The 17,902-nt window shown below is 46.3% G+C and overlaps 1 protein-coding gene across 2 annotated transcripts in view; it reads right to left on the bottom strand.

Moving 5' to 3' along the window:
- USP7 (ubiquitin specific peptidase 7) overlaps positions 1-17,902 on the bottom strand; it is a 1,511,465-nt gene that overhangs the window by 1,334,896 nt on the left and 158,667 nt on the right. For both annotated transcript variants that reach the window (XM_085628311.1, XM_085628312.1), the window contains exon 3: positions 11,265-11,463. In XM_085628311.1, the coding sequence (XP_085484437.1) occupies positions 11,265-11,463 (199 nt within the window). The remainder of the gene's footprint in view (positions 1-11,264; positions 11,464-17,902) is intronic.

Raw genomic sequence — 17,902 nt, forward strand, 5'->3', positions numbered from 1 at the left:
GCCCTTTGGACAGGTTTATTACGTTCCACCATTTGAGCGATGTGAGAGCGGCTGTCCACCAACAGCAGATCTGTAAGTTGTCCGTGAGCCTGGTTCCACTGACGTGCTAGACATTCTTGCAAGGGACGCATTTGAAGTCTTGCATAAGGTACAATGAAGATGCAGGATGCCATCATCCCTATGAGTTGCATGAACACTCTTGCTGGAAGAGAGTGTTGGCCTTGAAATTTTGCGATTAGAGCTTGTATATTGGCTATCCTGGCTGGGCTGGGATATGCAAGGGCTTTGGAAGTGTTTATGGTGGCTCCCAGATACTGATGTGTTTGAGATGAGATTTGGGGTAGTTTATTGTGAATCCCAAGTTGTGTAACAGTTGGATAGTTTGGTGAGTGTGTAGAACACATTTGTTGAATGACTTTGCTTTTATTAGCCAGTCGTCTAGATACGGGAAGACGTGAATTTGTTGCCTTCTGAGATGTGCTGCAACTACTGCTAGACATTTGGTGAATACTCTGGGCGCAGTTGTTACTCCGAATGGAAGGACTGTAAACTGATAGTGTTGTCCGTCCACCACAAACCTTAGGTACTTCCTGTGAGCAGGATGTATGGGAATGTGGAAATAGGCGTCCTTGAGATCTAGTGTGGCAAGGAAATCGCCTTGTTGTAGTAGTGGGAGCACTTGTTGCAGAGTGATCATATGGAAATGATCTGAGTTTATGTACAGATTTAGGGGTCTGAGGCAGATTATTGGTCTTAGAGTCCCGTCCTTTTTGGGGATTAGGAAGTATAGAGAATATACCCCTGTATTCTGATGTAAGGGAACTGGCTCTATTGTGTGTTTTTGAAGCAATGAGAGAACCTCTTGTTTGAGGAGCGTAAGATGGTCTGGTGACATGGAACGCTGCTTGGGTGGTGTGTGTGGGGGGGGGGGGGGGGGGTACTGGTGAGTTCCAGGCAGTAACCATACTGGATAATTTGTCTTACCCACTTGTCTGTTGTGATGAAGTTCCAGACAGGTAGGAACTGTTTGAGTCTTCCCCCGACTGGAGTGGAATAGTCTGGGGGGAGAGGAGGAGTCACTGTTTTGTGGCAGGGGAGATACTAGTGTTGGCATTGCCTCGGCCCTTGTTGTTTCCTCTAGATCCTCCTCTAAAATATCCTCTATTGGGGAGGTTTAGAGAGTTTGAACGTAGAGGTGGTGTCTGCTCCGATATTCTTGGAGGCTCCTCTGTAGAAGGAGCGTCAAAAGGAGCCACGTGGTTGTGGAGACTGTAATGCTCCCATGGACTTCGCAGTCTCGGTGTCTTTTTTCATCTTTTCAAGTGCAGTGTCTACTGCTGCCCCAAGTAGCTTTTCTTGGTTAAATGGTTGACTAAGTATGGTAGTTTGTACCTCTGGCTTAAAGCCTGAAATGCGTAGCCAGGCATGGCGTCTAAGGAGCACGTTTGTGTTTATTGCTCTAGAGGCGGTGTCTGCTGCGTCAAGCGCACATTTAATGGACGCATTCGAAGTTTACCTTCCTGAATAAGGTCATTTGCCTGGGTCTTATATTGGTCTGGTAGATGTTGTAGCAGATTCTCTAGCTGGTCGTAGTGAGCCCTATCATAGCGTACTAGTAGGGCCTGAGTGTTGGCAATATGCCAATGGTTAGTGGCTTGTGCTGCTACTCGTTTGCCAGAGGCTTCTAACAGTCTGGATTCTTTGTCGGGGGTGGTGTATCTCCTGTGGTTTGTGAGTTGGCGCGTTTCCTTGCGTCGGAAACGACCAAAGAATCCAGAGGGAGCTGTCCTTTGATGTAACGAGGATCTTCTGGGGCAGGTCTATATTTCTTTTTTATTCTTGGGTTAAGCACCCTGGCACGGACGGGGTCTTTAAATACCTCTGTGGCGTGTTTTATGACCCCTTTAATCATCGGTAAAATCTGGACAGACTTTTGTGACTGTTCGAAAGTGTCTAGTAGGAAGTCTTCCTAGGGTGTGTCAGAGTGCATGGTGACGCCATGGTAAAGTGCTGCCCTATTTAATAATTGCCCAAACCCCAGGTGGTCATCTGGAGGTGATGGTTTGGAGGGATATGGTGTAGGGTCAGGCATATCTGGTAGAGGGTATGCCCAATCATCCAGTGGTACGGCATCTGGATCTGTGAACGGATCATTAGGATCACCCCCTATTCCTAGGTCATCATCATCATCCTGTGGAGGTGGTGTATGTGATGGAGAGGGGAGAGGTAAGGGTAGTGTAGGCGGAGGGGGTGGGGTAGAAGGTCGTATAGGAGAGGAAGGAATAATAGGTGATGTTGCAGAGTCCTTTTTGTTGATAGGAACTGGGGCAGGTGTTGTGTCCAGTTTTCGTTTCTTACATGGCACTGCGGTGACATGTCCAGTTTTTGGATTAATATATATCTTTTTCCTGCAATGGATCTGGATGGAAAAGTTCTTGTTCTTGGGGGAACAGTCTTTGGCGCCGATTTTATCGGTTCCTATCGAGGTTTTGGTTGATCGGTGGAGTTTTTGGCTTTAGGAGATGTGTTAGAGTCCTTAGCCGGTGGTTTTGGTGCCAATGAAGGTTTTGGTGCCGACGTGGAGTCTTTTGGATTGGGAACTTTCGGTGCAGGTTTATCTATGGGCCTCGATGTTTTCAGTGCCGAAGGCGCCGGTTTCAGTGCCGAGAGGTCATGTGTCTTCGGTACCGAAGGTGCCGGTGGAACAATGACATGCGGCTTGCTCGGGCCCGAGCTACAGGAAGGCTTATGTTTCTTCGAAGCCGAGGCCGGAGGCGGGGTTTCTGAAGGATGTTTTCAGTCGACTGAGGCCAGCAGGCAAAGTTTTGACCAATGCCTTAGGTTTTGTATGGGTTGGGGCAGGGGCAGTAGTACTCACGCGTTGCCCAGAAGTAATGGGGTCGTCTGAGTCGTCTGCCTCGGAGATGATTTGGAGATCCTCGGAATCTTCTTTCGGGACATCTGGACCCTCGTCAAAGAAGTTTTCTGGTTCCGGAGCTGGTCTCTGATGCATGATGTGGCGTCGAGCCCTTCAATCTCGAATGGTCTTTTTGGATCGAAATGCTGCGCAGGCTGGACAGCTGGACTCGTCGTGTTCCGGTGATAGGCACAGGTTACAGACCTTGTGGTGGTCACTGTGCGGAAATTTTGCTCCACACTGGGGGCATTTTTTGAACGCCGTCCTTTTCATGAGCCGTAGGCCTTACAGCGTCGATCGGTCCAGCAGCCCGCGCCGATGTCTGGAATCGAGTCGATAAAATCGATGTCGAATGAAGGTGCTTCGGTATCGTAGGAGTTTAAGCGCTTCGAAAAGCTTGTAAATAGAGGTTTTCAGCCGGAGCGGAAAAGTTACATCGGAACCCAATGGCGGAAAAAAACAATCTGAGGATGGAGTTGATGTCCATGCGCACTGTAGTCCAAGGGAGGAGTCACCTATCTCATGACCAAAGACTTCTTCCGAAGACAACAACCTGCAAGCATCCGAGACCAACACCAGATGGCGATCTACTATCCTAAGTGCGTGATCTGCAGCTCATAAGCCTCAAACATATGTTTTTTTGGTGACAAAGTTTGAGGTTCGCAAGGGATTCTGGGTAACAACCTGGTGAGAGCCAGTCAAGTCACCCCATCCTGGATTCCCCTGGGTGTCTAGTTTTTAAAAATATATAGGTTTGCTAGGTTTCCCTAAGTGCCGGCAGGGCTAGGGGTCAAAATACACAGTTAGGCACTTTAAAATAAAATAAAAAAGGGGGGTCAGTTTTCACTGTAAAAATGTGGTGTCCACGTTTGTTTTTGAGCAGTTTCCTGTCGCAGGCACTGGCCTACCCACACAAGTGAGATACCATATTTTTCGGGAGACTTAGGGTAATAGAACTGTAGAGCAACTATCACCTATTGACTTTCTATGCATTTCTGCCTTCCAAATGAAAGAATGTGTAAAAAAAGAAGTCACTTCGAAAAATGTCCTATAATTCACATGCTAGTATGGATACTCTCAATTTCAGAGATGAGCAAATAGCTTCTGCTTCCAAACTCTTTATTTTGTTCTAATTTCAGAAATACATAGGTGTCTTTAATCCCGCTTTTTCGATGTAAATATTTTCCCAAATGAACTCCTATATACCCAGTACACAATAAAAAACCATTGCAAGACGCTGCTCAGTTATTGGCTCAGGGTTAGTCGGGTTCTTAGTGAACCTACAAGTCCTATATATCCCCAAAACCAAAAAGTTCCAGCGGATGTAACGGTATATTGCTTAAAAAGAATCTGTCATTCTTAGAATTAGTTACAGGTGAAAACGTTGGCACAAATGGGTTTTTTTTCCCAACTCATTTTTTCCTATTTTCAACTGTTCGTTTCTATAAAGAAAACCTTAAGGATCTACACAAATGACCCCTTTGAATTCAGAATGTTGTCTTTTCTGAAATGTATAGCTTTCCAGGATCCATTATTGCTTTCATACCCATTTCTACCATTAACTGGAAGTAGGTTGAACACAAAAAAAATAGACTTTACCCCAGTAAAATGTCAAAACTGTGTAAAAAAGAAAATCTTCAGTCCTTGAAAGCTGTGAAGATGGGTGATTTAAGCACCACAAACCCTTTGTTGATACCATTTGCAGGGGGTGAAAGGAATATGCTACTTACCAGTATGCATCTGTTCTTGGCATGTAGAGCTGCAGAGTCACACACTGAGGATAAGATCGCCATCTGGTGTTGGGCTCGGATGATTGCAGGTTGTTGTTGTCTTCGGAGAAGTCTTTGGTCACGAGGTTGGTGACTCCTCCCCTGGACAACAGTGCGCATGGGCATCCACTCCATCGGCAGATTGTTTTTCGCCATGATGGGAAAAGATGGAGTATATAGAAAAGAAAGAAAGGATGTCCATGTGTAATGTCTAAGTAAGACGGATGCTGGAACAGATACAGGTCCCGGGGAGGCGGGCGGGCGTGTGTGACTCTGCAGCTCTACATGCCAAGAACAGATGCATACTGGTAAGTAGCATATTCCGTTCGAGGCATATGAGCTGCAGATCACACACTGAGGATAGATTATACAGCAGTGCTCCCCTTAGCGGTGGTCGCCTGTATCCGTTGCAGCAGTTTGAAATAAAGTTTTTAGGACAGCCTGGCCCACGGAGGCCTGTTGTTTGGCCTGCACGTCAACACAATAGTGTTTAGTGAAGGTATGCGTGGTAGACCATGTGGCTGCCTTGCAAATGTCTTCTAAGGGAATATTGCCTAAGAAGGCCATAGAAGCCCCTATTTTACGCGTGGAGTGCGCCCTAGGGGGAACTGTGAGTGTACGTTTAGCCTTGAGGTAGCATATTTGGATGCATTTAACTATCCACCTGGCTATCCCTGATTTGGAGATTGGGTTGCCTTTGTGTGGTGGCGCGAAAGCAACAAAGAGTTGTTTTGTCTTTCGAAAAGGTTTTGTTCTGTCGATGTAATAAAGCAATGCTCTTTTAACATCTAAGGTATGTAGGGCCCTTTCAGCTACCGAGTCTGGATTTGGGAAAAAGACCGGTAGTTCTACTGATTGGTTAAGGTGGAAAGGGGAAATCACTTTTGGAAGAAATTTAGGGTTTGTCCTAAGAACCACTTTGTTACGGTGTAGTTGTAAGAAAGGTTCTTCAAGTGTAAGGGCTTGTATTTCACTTACTCTGCGCAGGGAAGTGATTGCGATAAGGAAGGCTACCTTCCATGTTAGGAATTGCAATTCACATTTGTGCATAGGTTCAAATGGGGGGCCCATGAGTCTTGTTAGAACCACATTGAGATTCCACACTGGGGCAGGTGGCAATCTTGGGGGAAGAATCCTTTTGAGACCTTCCATAAACGCTTTGATGGCTGGTACCTTAAAAAGGGACAGGTGTTGCCTATTTTGCAAGTAGGCTGCCAAGGCTGCTAGGTGTAATCGTATAGAGGAATACGCTAGATTGCATCTTTGCAAGTGTAGTAGATAGCAAATGATGTTTTGGATGGAAGCATCCAATGGATGTATGTTATTATTAGCGCAGTAGATGGCAAATCGTTTCCATTTAGCGGCATAACACGCTCTAGTAGTAGGGCGTCTGGCTTCTTTTATGATATTCATACAGTCTGGAGGGAGATTGAGGTAACCGAACTCTAAGACCTCAGGAGCCAGATCGCTAGGTTCAGTGTTTGAGGATCTGGGTGTCTGATTTCTCCATGGTTCTGGGTTAACAGATCCGGGGAGAGGCGTAGCTTTTGATGTGGAACTAAAGATAGTTCCAGAAGTGTGGTGAACCACGGTTGACGTGCCCAAGTGGGAGCCACTAGTATTAGTGTTAGTGACTGTTGTTTCAGTTTGCGTACCACAAATGGAACTAGTGGGAGAGGCGGAAAGGCGTACGCAAATCTGCCTGACCAGTTCATCCATAGGGCATTGCCCTTCGACTGTGGGTGTGGAAACCTGGCGGCGAAGGTTGGGCATTTTGTGTTTTCGGGAGTGGCGAACAGGTCTATGTCTGGTTGTCCCCACTTTTGGAAGAAGGGGAGTAGAACCTTGGGGTGTAGTTCCCATTCGTGGATCTGTTGTGTGTGGCGACTTAGGAGGTCGGCCACTTGGTTGTGGATCCCTGGGAGATGTTCTGCTAACAGGTAGATGTTTTGGGGAATTGCCCATCTCCAGATTTGCTGTGCCAGTTGGGACAGTTGGAGAGAGTGTGTCCCTCCCTGTTTCTGTATATAATACATTGTCGTCATGTTGTCTGTGCGTATGAGGACAGTTTTGTTCTTTAGGTGAATTTGAAAGGATTTTAGTGCTAGGAACACTGCTAAGAGTTCCAGGTGGTTGATGTGGAGCAGTTTTTGTTGACTGGTCCATCTGCCCTGAGTGGTATGGTGAAGGAGGTGGGCTCCCCACCCCGTGAGAGATGCGTCTGTAGTTAGCACAACTTGTGGAAGAGGCTCTAAGAACGGTCTCCCTTTGGACAGGTTGATGGTGTTCCACCATTTCAGTGATCGAAGTGAGCGACTGTCCACCAACACCAGATCGGTAAGTTGTCCGTGAGCTTGGTTCCACTGTTGTGCTAAGCACTCTTGTAAGGGACGCATTTGAAGTCGTGCGTGTGGGACTATGGAGATGCACGACGCCATCATGCCTAGGAGCTGCATGAACACTCTTGCTGGAAGAGATGGATGAGTTTGAAATTGAGAGATGAGATTTTGTATACTGGCTATCCTGGCTGTGCTGGGATAGGCAATGGCTTTGGATGTATCTATGGTTGCTCCTAGATACTGATGTAAGTGGGAAGGTTGTAGGTGGGATTTGGGGTAGTTGATAGTGAATCCCAAATCGTGGAGAGTTTGAATCGTGCGATGAGTGTGGAGAACGCATTTTTGGTATGTATTGGCTTTTATGAGCCAATCGTCCAGATAGGGGAAGACATGGATCTGTTGTCTTCTGAGATGCGCTGCCACGACTGCTAGGCACTTGGTGAACACTCTGGGTGCTGTTGTTACTCCGAATGGGAGAACTGTAAATTGATAGTGTTGCCCATCTACCACAAATCGTAGATATTTTCTGTGAGCGGGATGCATAGGGATGTGAAAGTATGCGTCCTTGAGGTCCAATGTGGCGAGGAAGTCTCCCTGTTGTAAAAGTGGGAGGACTTGTTGGAGAGTGGTCATGTGAAAATGATCCGAATGTATATACTGGTTTAGTAGTCTGAGATCCAGTATGGGCCTTAGTGTTTTGTCCTTTTTGGGAATGAGGAAGTATAGAGAATATACCCCTTTTCCCTGATGTTGAAGGGGGACTGGTTCTATCGCATGTTTTTGTAACAGGGATTGAACTTCTTGTTTGAGGAGAGAGAGATGATGCGAGGACATTGGACGTTGTTTGGGCGGTATGTTTGGGGGGGATTGTATGAGTTCGAGGCAGTAGCCAGACTGGATAATTTGTCTTACCCACCTGTCTGTGGTGATGGAAGTCCAGACAGGCAGGAATTGTTGGAGTCGCCCCCCGACCGGAGTGGAATGGTCTGGGGGGAGTGGTGGCAAGTCACTGTTTGGTGGCTTGTGAGGTGCGGGTGTTGTTGTTGTTGCCCCGTCCTCGACCTTTGTTATTGTTTCCCCTATAACCTCCCCGGAAGTAACCTCTGTTAGGGGATGTTTGTCCAGAATTTTTAAAGGTGGACGTGGTCTCAGTTGATGTGTTTTTGGAGCCTCCTCTATAAAAGGAGCGACGAAAGGAACCCCGGTTTTGATGAGACTGCAGTGCTCCCATAGACTTGGCAGTTTCATTATCCTTTTTCATTTTTTCTAATGCAGTGTCCACTGCAGGGCCAAATAGCTGCTCTTGGTTGAAAGGTTGAGCTAAAATTGCGGTTTGAACCTCCGGTTTAAAACCGGAAATACGGAGCCAGGCATGTCGTCTGAGTAAGACGCCAGTATTGACCGCTCTAGAAGCAGTGTCTGCTGCATCTAAGGCGCATTTAATGGAGGCATTAGATATTAATTTGCCTTCTTGGATGAGGTCAGAGGCCTGGGACTTAAAAGGTTCAGGCAGATGTTGCATAAGGTCCTCAAGTTGGTCATAATGCGCTCTATCATACCTGGCTAACAGGGCCTGGGTATTCGCAATACGCCAATGGTTAGCCGCCTGCGCGGCGACCCGTTTGCCCGAGGCTTCTAAAAGCTTAGACTCCTTGTCTGGGGGAGGCGTTTCTCCAGTTGTCTGTGAGTTAGCGCGCTTCCTGGCATTTGATACGACTAGGGAGTCTAAAGGGAGCTGGGCCTTAATGTATGCAGGGTCTTGCGGGGCTGGTCGGTACTTTTTTTCGATGCGTGGGTTGAGAACCCTAGCTCGAACAGGGTCTTTAAAGACTTCAGTAGCATGCTTTATGACCCCTTTGATCATGGGCAGTATGTGAACAGTCTTTTGTGACTGCTCAAAGGTATCAAGGAGGAAGTCCTCTTCAATGGCGTCTGTGTGCATAGTAACGCCGTGGAATGTTGCTGCCCTATTTATAAGTTGGCCGTACCCTAGGTGGTCATCAGGAGGGGAGGGCTTGGAAGGGTAGGTAGTGGGGTCAGGCATGTCAGGTATAGGATAAGACCAGTCATCCATGGGTGCTGGGTCTGGGAACGTAAAAGGGTCGTTTGGGTCAACAGGATCGTCAAATAAATCAGGGTCCGCCCCTCCCCCTAAGTCATCATTATCATCCTGTGGAGGAGGTGAATGATAGGGAGATGGTAAAGGTAAAGGTAAAGGAGAATCAGGAGGAGGAGGGGGGGGGACGGGTTAGGAGGTAAAACAGGAGAGGAAGGACGAAGTGGTGAAGTAGCACAGTCCTTTTTCCGTATGGGAGCTGGGGGAGGTGTAGTGTCCAGCTTCCGCTTTTTATATGGGATGGCAGTCACATGTCCCGTTTTAGGATTGATATAGATCCGCTTCTGAGTAGGATCTGGTCGAAAAAGATCTGGCTCCGAAGGTGGTGTCTGTGACGTCCGCTTCGGGTCTTTATGAGCTTGTTTCGGCGGGGACGCAGTTTTCGGCTCCGATGATTTTTTCGGTGTCGACTGATTTTTCGGTGTCGACTGATTTTTCGGTGTCGACTGATTTTTCGGTGCCGACTGATGTTTCGGTGCCGACTGAGGTTTCGGTGCCGACTGAGGTTTCGGTGCCGACTGAGGTTTCGGTGCCGACTGAGGTTTCGGTGCCGACTGAGGTTTCGGTGCCGACTGAGGTTTCGGTGCCGACGGACTTTCAGGCATCGATGTTGAAGAACGTTTCGGTGCCGGTGGAGACTTCGGTGCCGAGGAACGTTTCTGTGCCGAAGGAGATTTCGGTCTTGGAGCCTGTTTCGGTGCCGACAATGGGTGTTTGGGTGCCGAGGGTGTTAAAGGCACAATTAGGTGAGGTTTGCTCGAGCCCGAGCCACCCACAGGCTTAGTTGTCTTCGGAGCCGGGCCCGAGGGCGGGGCTTCTGAAGAGGATTTCCGGTCGCGACTGGGCCCAACTGGCGGAGTCTTGACCAATGCTTTTTTGGATGGGGCAGGGGCAGGGGGGGTGGTACTCACACGCTGCCCTGGAGTGATGAGGTCATCGGAATCGTCGGCTTCGGACACGATCTCGAGATCTTCGGTGTCGTCTTCGGGAACATCTTGAGCAAAGATGTCCTCCGGTTCTGGAGCTGGTTTGGCCATAATATGGCGTCGAGCTCTTCGGTCCCGGAGGGTCTTCTTCGAACGGAAAGCGGAACAAGCTGGACAGGTGGACTCGTTGTGTTCCGGCGACAGGCAGAGGTTGCAAACCTCGTGGTGGTCACTGTGGGGGAACTTCGCTCCACACTGGGGGCATTTTTTGAAGGGTGTCCTGTCCATCAGCCGCTTCCGGAACCGGTCCGAGTTGATGTCGACGTCGATGAAATGAAGATTAAAGAGTTAAATTGATTGCTGGAAGTTTTCTGCTGGAGCGGAAAAAAGTTCATCCGAACCCAATGGCGGAAAAAAACAATCTGCCGATGGAGTGGATGCCCATGCGCACTGTTGTCCAGGGGAGGAGTCACCAACCTCGTGACCAAAGACTTCTCCGAAGACAACAACAACCTGCAATCATCCGAGCCCAACACCAGATGGCGATCTTATCCTCAGTGTGTGATCTGCAGCTCATATGCCTCGAACAAACACTTTCTTTTGCAGCACTTTTTCACCAAAAAACAAAATGTACCTGTATTTTGGCTTATTTCTGGGTCCCCTCGAGGGGAATCCACAAACCCTGGGTATCTTTGGAATCCCCATGATTTTGAAAGAAAATGACGCCAATTTGGTGTGGATACTTTGTGGTCAAAAAGTTACAGAGGCCTAAGCACAAACTACCCCAAATAGCCAAAAAATGGTTTAGCACAGGGGTGGGGGGGTTGGGTGGAGGAGGTTAAGGCAGCAAAGGGGTTAAACATGATGGGGCTGCGCCCATGTAGAATGAGACTAGGGAAGCGTATCTCACTACAGCTGACAATCGGATTTCAAATGTAGGAGTGTTCATAAAGTAACTGTTAGTGGCTTATGAGGTGTGATTTTAACAGACACCAAAGATGGGGTCCCCAATGGAGACATGTACTTAAACTACTAAGACAAATCAAATTGAAGCAGCACATCAATATAAATACATCTGGAAAAGCCAAGACCACAGCCCCATCTTACACTCATTTCTATGAGAAAATGGTAATGAAACACTACTTTAAAAAAACTCTCCGGTGTCAATTTTTTGTAACCTTTTACAGAAGTCCTTACGTGGAATCAGATTCAGCGTTGCACTGAAGAAAGAAACCCGCACTCTTCTGATGGGGTCTATCTGGGTAAAATCGAGGCATCACCATTATCTTCCACGGAAGGTTACGTACAAAGCAAGGCGGGCTCAGGACTGATTCACTTAATCTGCTGAAACGCTCCACTGTAAATTGAAAGGTAGCTTCTGAACGCCAACTTGTATCTGTCAAAAGAGAATACATTACTCAGCCGATGACAGCTTAACTATACATGGAAGTATAAAACAATGTTGATGAACGGAAATCATGGCTTAATTACACCAAGTTTAACTGACACTGAGGACCGAACAAATGCACTAAAAACAGTAAACTGAAAATAATAAATCTAGACCACAGCAACCCAAGTTCTTCCACAGTGGCGTGTCGCAAAAAATGATAAATAGAACACTAGCTGAGAAATTCTTCAGGTACGCAACTCATCACCAAAAGTTTATCTCCGATTCAACTGACTCTTTATGACAATGAAAATATGAAAAGTTTTTTACACAGCTTGAGTAGTTTTGAAAGAGTTTAACACTTAGAAATCCAGCATAATATACAAGCTGTAGTATACTCTGGCCACACTATACCCCCAGTCTCTATGGGCCCATTGGCTGCTGTGGACAACCTGCTGTACAGCAGGGGCTTTTGGGACTATCCACTAGACCTTCGAATTCAAATACCCTTTTTGAGCGGTTTGTCTTTTTGGCACTTTTGAGGTTCTCGACTTCGTTATGTCAATTTGCACAGTACTTTAGAAAACAAAGGGAATTTCTAAGCTTCTAGGTTGCCCTCTGACCCCCCCCCCCTCCCCCTCCCCCTCCCCCAGGGTTCACTGATTAACTCCTGCCATCCCATATTGGCAGAGTAAAACCGTCGGTGCCTGAGCACTCAATAACTATGTGAATGACAGGAAAACAGAGGTCTCAGCCCATTTCAACAGTTTAATACCCAGCCAGCTCTTAACACCATCTTTAAACCTCGGAGTCCAAATTTATTAAGAGTAACTTAAAGCCCACCCAACACATTGATCAGAAACTTCAACAGCCCTGCCCCAACAGACTAAGGAGCTAAACTGAGAAAATCAAAACCTTTACTTTTACATTACCACCAAAAAAGATGGTACACAATCTCTATATGCCCACCCCCCTCACCAAGCTACACACCATTTAAAAGTATGAATCTGAGCTAGCAAATTCAAAATCCATCAACGATATCAAACTAATAAGTATCTGTGGAGTTAACTTAACTACAGAGCAGCTAATATCAACTCTGGAAACAAGTATATGCCCCTAAAAACCTTCAACGGAGAAGGCTGCATCAATTTTACTACCTACTTTTATCACCTTTGAGGTGAAAGACCAAATGTTAGCATTGAGTAAAGCAACAATTGAGGACAAATTAGATTAAGGACTCTCAAGAATGTGAAACTCCTGGAGAGTCTAGATTTCCTGTTAGAGGTTTAGTGGAGTTGATTTACAAGTAGCTCCATTTAAAAGTACCAATTTAAACTGCACAAACATAAGCTTTTTGCCACACACCAGTGCTCTTGCTTTTTAGTCTACAAAACCTAGCATGCCTCTACTCTTCTTGTAGAAAGAGGTTATACCTCTGAACGGCACACACAAAGGAATGTTTGGTCTGAAATGGTGATCATAAAATTGACTCCCTCTGGCAAATGAGATTAATCTACCTCTGGGGGCATTTTCATTAATAGATGTTTTTGATAAAGTATAACTCAATAAATTACCTAAAGAGCCCAGTGCCGACCTACAACAAGAGGGACAGTCATCTGCATCAGGATGAACCTGGCACGGACCAGGACTATCTACTAAATGAAATGTGCATTTCCCAGCACAGCTTTTTTTTGGTAGAATACCGGCATTAGAAATATGCTATGGGCAAGGTGGTTTCCTTAATTTCAAGGGGGAAAACCTGTTTAAATGAGAATGCCTCTTTCGTATTGAAGTGATGGGAAATGTCTGGCCTTGCACGGGGTATGTTAGAAGGGCCAGCGGAAGGATCAACATTTTATTACGAAAATGAACAAATTAGCCAATATTTTATCATGTTAAAGATTGTATGCAACCTCACTCTTGGAATTTCAACCCCGTCGATGCTCATGACGAGCTGGACTCTTCACAACACACAGTGGCTCATGACTAGTCCAGCTCGTCATGCCCCCCCCCCCCCCCCCCCCCCCCCCCCGGTGGGATGCCGATCTGGGTATTTTTACTGGGGAATTGCATAGCTGCCAAGGTTCCAGATTGCTATGTGTGACATTTTCGTAATTTCAGTGCAATTATGAGTGACATTCAACGACTGAGTGACACTTTCTTGCAAGCAAAATCAAGCAATGAAGATGAGGGGAACATATATGGAAGGGCATTCATCTAGTATCCTTGTGAGCTGATCATACAGTAAAATTATTGTGTAACTGCAATATATTTTAAGTGTTTGATCTGGAGGGGCACCAACTGAGGATTGAAAGCGTACCACAGTAGTTGGGGTTGGGCTTGCTAATGAATACATTTCTAACCAAATTAATCCCTTTTAGCAACATTAGGTTCTGTGATATGCATGACGCACGTTCTTTGCAGCAGACACATTAACCCTTTACTCTACTGGTGAGTCAACTTGCACTGGGCAAATCTCTGATCTCTCCCAGGAGGAACATTAAACCCCACGTTCTCTGACCTAACAATGGAGTCAGTGCTGGGAAAATAAGTTCTGCTGCTCGGCCTCTACACTGTAGCTGCAGCCTGTGGGGTCACTCACTGCAGACCACAGAACTGCCCACAGTCTAAGCAGCGATGTGCTAGAGACAGTTGCCAGTCCGAAGGGAGCAGGCCAGCACAGTGACCTAGATGATTGCGACACTCTTCTCCGCATACCATAGAGTTCTGCGTTGTATCTAATCTGCAGCAGTAGTTTGTGATTTTTTTTTAAGGCAGGAACAGCATGCTTTTTTTCCATAGAAAGGTCTGAATTTTCAACATCTGTTTAAATGCATAGTTCATTCATGGTTAAGCATTACTCTGCCTCTTCGAACGGATTAATTAGGGAGAATGGTACCCTGCCTCAAAGTTAATTTTGCCCCATGACAGCTGTGTGTCTCTTCTACTATAACATTTCTTTAAATCTGTGTAACAGAACAGCCTCGAATCTCGACATTTTTTAAAAATAGGGCCCACTAGACCACCAGGGATTGGTTTGCGGGGAGTGGCCCCTTGGGCAAGGATTGCTACCTTTTATGGGAGGATGATTGTGGCAATTTCTGCCCTCTTTGGGTGGCAGAATAGCAGTATGTTTTTAGGCCCATCTGCCCAAGGGGGGGCAGAAGCCACTAGACACCAAGGTTGCTATTTAATTTTTGTGTTGGGGAGTGGCCTCACGGGCTGCTCCCCTTTTACGGGGGTGAATATTTTATTTATACTCTTAGGCCCACCTACCCCTTAGCTTGGCTGGTGGAGTGTGTGTGGACTGGTGCATTATTTGCATATGTGATTGTAATTTGTTTTCCTCCTTTTTATTCTAGTGTAAACTTTTGATTCCTGTTTGCGGTTTCGGCAGTGGTTATCCTGCAGTTTTCCGTAGTTGCATTTTTTTGGTAAGAAAAACATTTTTGCTGGGTTTACCCCAATGAGTATTGTCATGCATGAATTAATTTTTTTTTGCAAGTGGTGTCATAAGGGCAGCATATTTAGTGTTTTGAGCATGAAATTCTTTGCGATGTGTTTTGCATTGTCTTGTGTAATTTTCTTTTCTCTTTCTTTTTTAGTGGGATATTGTTGATCCATACTGTCTGTGCAGAGGAGGTGGTGGCGAGTCTAGCTGCTTCTGGCAAGTGAGTGGTATCGTTTGAGCATATAGGTCTTTCTGATAAAGACCCATTTTGTTTATTACTTATTTTACGAAGTGTTTGTTGTTGTTGACTCGTTTGACAAGTTACCTTTAGTAGTAAGCATTATGGCTAGCCGTAGAATGACTGCTCAGCAGGTGGTTGGTATGCTCCTTTAACCTTCCTCTGACCAGGATTACGAGACTGACAGTGCGTTTGAGGGAGAGGAGGTTGGGGAAGATTCAAGCAGTGAGTTCTCTCCACATGAAATCATCGGATGATGAAGGTACTCTCATGCGGATGAAGCTACTCTCAGTGTGGATGAAGTGCCTGTTTTAGAGGAGGATACTACTGTGCCGATGGTGCAAGAGGCACCTGGATTGCAGCCTGAGGTTGCTAGGCTTCCTACTGGAAGTGCTGGACTCTGGGTTGATCCAAACATGGTGCAGTCGGTGTTGCCTGCCTTTAGTGGTGATGCAGGGTGTAGTGTGGATTGTAAAAATATTTTGCCTCTACAGTTTATTCAGTTTATGGATGATGTATTTTTGGGTGAGATTGTTGAGCAGAATAATTTGTATGCTCAACAGTTTTTGAGGGACAACAGTGCCAGACTTCGGCCCCACTCTAGAGCTACCCAGTGGACTCCCACAAATCTGGAAGATATTACGTTTTTGGGTTTGACTATTGATGGGTTTGATAAGGAAGCTGTCCATGGCTTCATATTGGTCTACCAGTCCCTTGACGGCAACGGCCATATGTCCTGCAGTTATGACTCGTGATCGGTATTTACTTTTGCTTCGGATGCTGCATTTTGTTGATAATCTTTTGGCGTTGCCACGAGATCACCCCAACAGTGAACGTCTTTTTAAGATTCGTCCTGTTGATCACTTTGTAGATCGATTCAGATATCTATACTCCAGGGAAAGAAAGATCTATTGATAAGTCTTTGGTTCTGTTCAAGGGCCGTTTGGTTTTTAGGCAGTACATTCCTAGCAAGAGGGCACGCTATGGAATTAAGCTGTATATGTTGTCAGAGTAGGACAGGATATGTTTTTAAGTTCCGTGTGTACACTGGTAGGGATTCCACTATTGACCCCCCCCCCCCCCCCCCCCCCCCCCTGGTTGTCCGTCCACTTTTGGAGTTTGTGAAAATTGTGTGGGATCTTGCTAGAGGACTGTTTAACAGAGGCAACCATGTGTACCTTGATAACTTCTACACTGCTATGCAATTGTTTAAGGAATTGTTCAAAGTGGACACTTTTGTTTGTGGCACAATCCGCTCTAACCATAAAGTTTATCCAAAAGAGCATGTTTGCAAAAATCTTCAGAGGGGACAGTGCAGTTCCTTGCCTAGTGATGAACTACTAGCTGTGAAATTTGTGGACAGGAGGGATGTGTACATGCGGACTACCATCCATGATGAGTACTTCACTTGTGGCTGTCTGTTGTCAGATTGCGTAAGTGCACGAACCTGTGTGCATTTTAGACTACAATAAGCACATGGGTGGTGTTTATAGAGTAGATCAGAGGTTGGAACCTTACACTGCTATTCGTAAGGCTTATGTTTGGTATAAGAAGTTGGCCATCCATCTCTTCAATTTAGCAACTTTCAATGCTTTTGTTGTGTTTAAGGAGTGTTCTCCTGAGTCATAGTTGACTTTTGTTCAGTTTCAGCAGTCTGAGATAGGCAGACTTGTTGTGGAACAGGCAACTGTTCCTAGAGTTGGAGTGGTGGAGGATGTGGCTCGATTGAAAGATCGCCACTTTCCTGATCACATTCCTCCCACACCCTCAAAAGACTTTCACACTAGGAGATGTAGTCTGTTGGTGAAGAGGTACGCGGAAGGACGTATGTACTGCCCCGAGTGTCCTAACCCTGGGCTGTGTGCGCCTGCTTGTTTTAGATTGTACCGCACGCAAAATAATTTTTGGGAGCATCCATGAGTGGTAAAGTGAACTGCGTGCTCTGTATTGGTTAAAAAAAATTCTGTTTCAAGGTTGGCATTAGTGCAATGTATTTTGTTTCAGATTTTGTGTTAGTAGATTTGTATCTATTAGCAATTTGTGTTTTCTTTTTTGTATAAAAAATCCTAAATGTGATGGCCGTGTGCGCAGACTGGTACTCGGCTGGCCGTGTGCGCAGACTGGCACTCGGCTGGCCGTGTGCGCAGACTGGCACTCGGCTGGCCGTGTGCGCAGACTGGCACTCGGCTGGCCGTGTGCGCAGACTGGCACTCGGCTGGCCGTGTGCGCAGACTGGCACTCGGCTGGCCGTGTGCAAGTAGTGACTTGCTCCTGGTCACTACACACTGCTAGCAAAACGCCACTCCACGCAATCCTTGAGCTGGTGTGGTTGCTGTGTCAGGAATGTGGGCAAGTGAAAGTGATGGACCCTTGAATGGCGACGTATGCTGGTATGAGTGTTGTAATGTGCTGGGCCCGCGGCTGGCGGTGTGAATGGTTTTATATGCGTCATGTATGAAAGGTGTATGAATGGCCTGTAAAGCGGTTTGTGCCTGGTCGTGGCTTTACAGCTCATGAGCTGTGAGTCAATGGTTCAGTTTCTCATCCTTTCAATTATTAACAGTGCATTTCATTTTTGTGAAATATCTGGTTAATACAACTGTATATACTGAACCATCACTCCCCCTCGTGCCAAATCCAACCAGTATGTCTGTGTGCTTGTATAGGTGTTTGTGCAGAAATATTGGTCTTCTGTCTCAAGCAGGGTGTACCTTGTCCCACGCTGCAGAAAGAAACAACAACTTTCCTAACCCCTGCCT

Source organism: Triturus cristatus, chromosome 10 (assembly GCF_964204655.1).
Source record: "Triturus cristatus chromosome 10, aTriCri1.1, whole genome shotgun sequence".
NCBI lineage: Eukaryota > Metazoa > Chordata > Amphibia > Caudata > Salamandridae > Triturus > Triturus cristatus.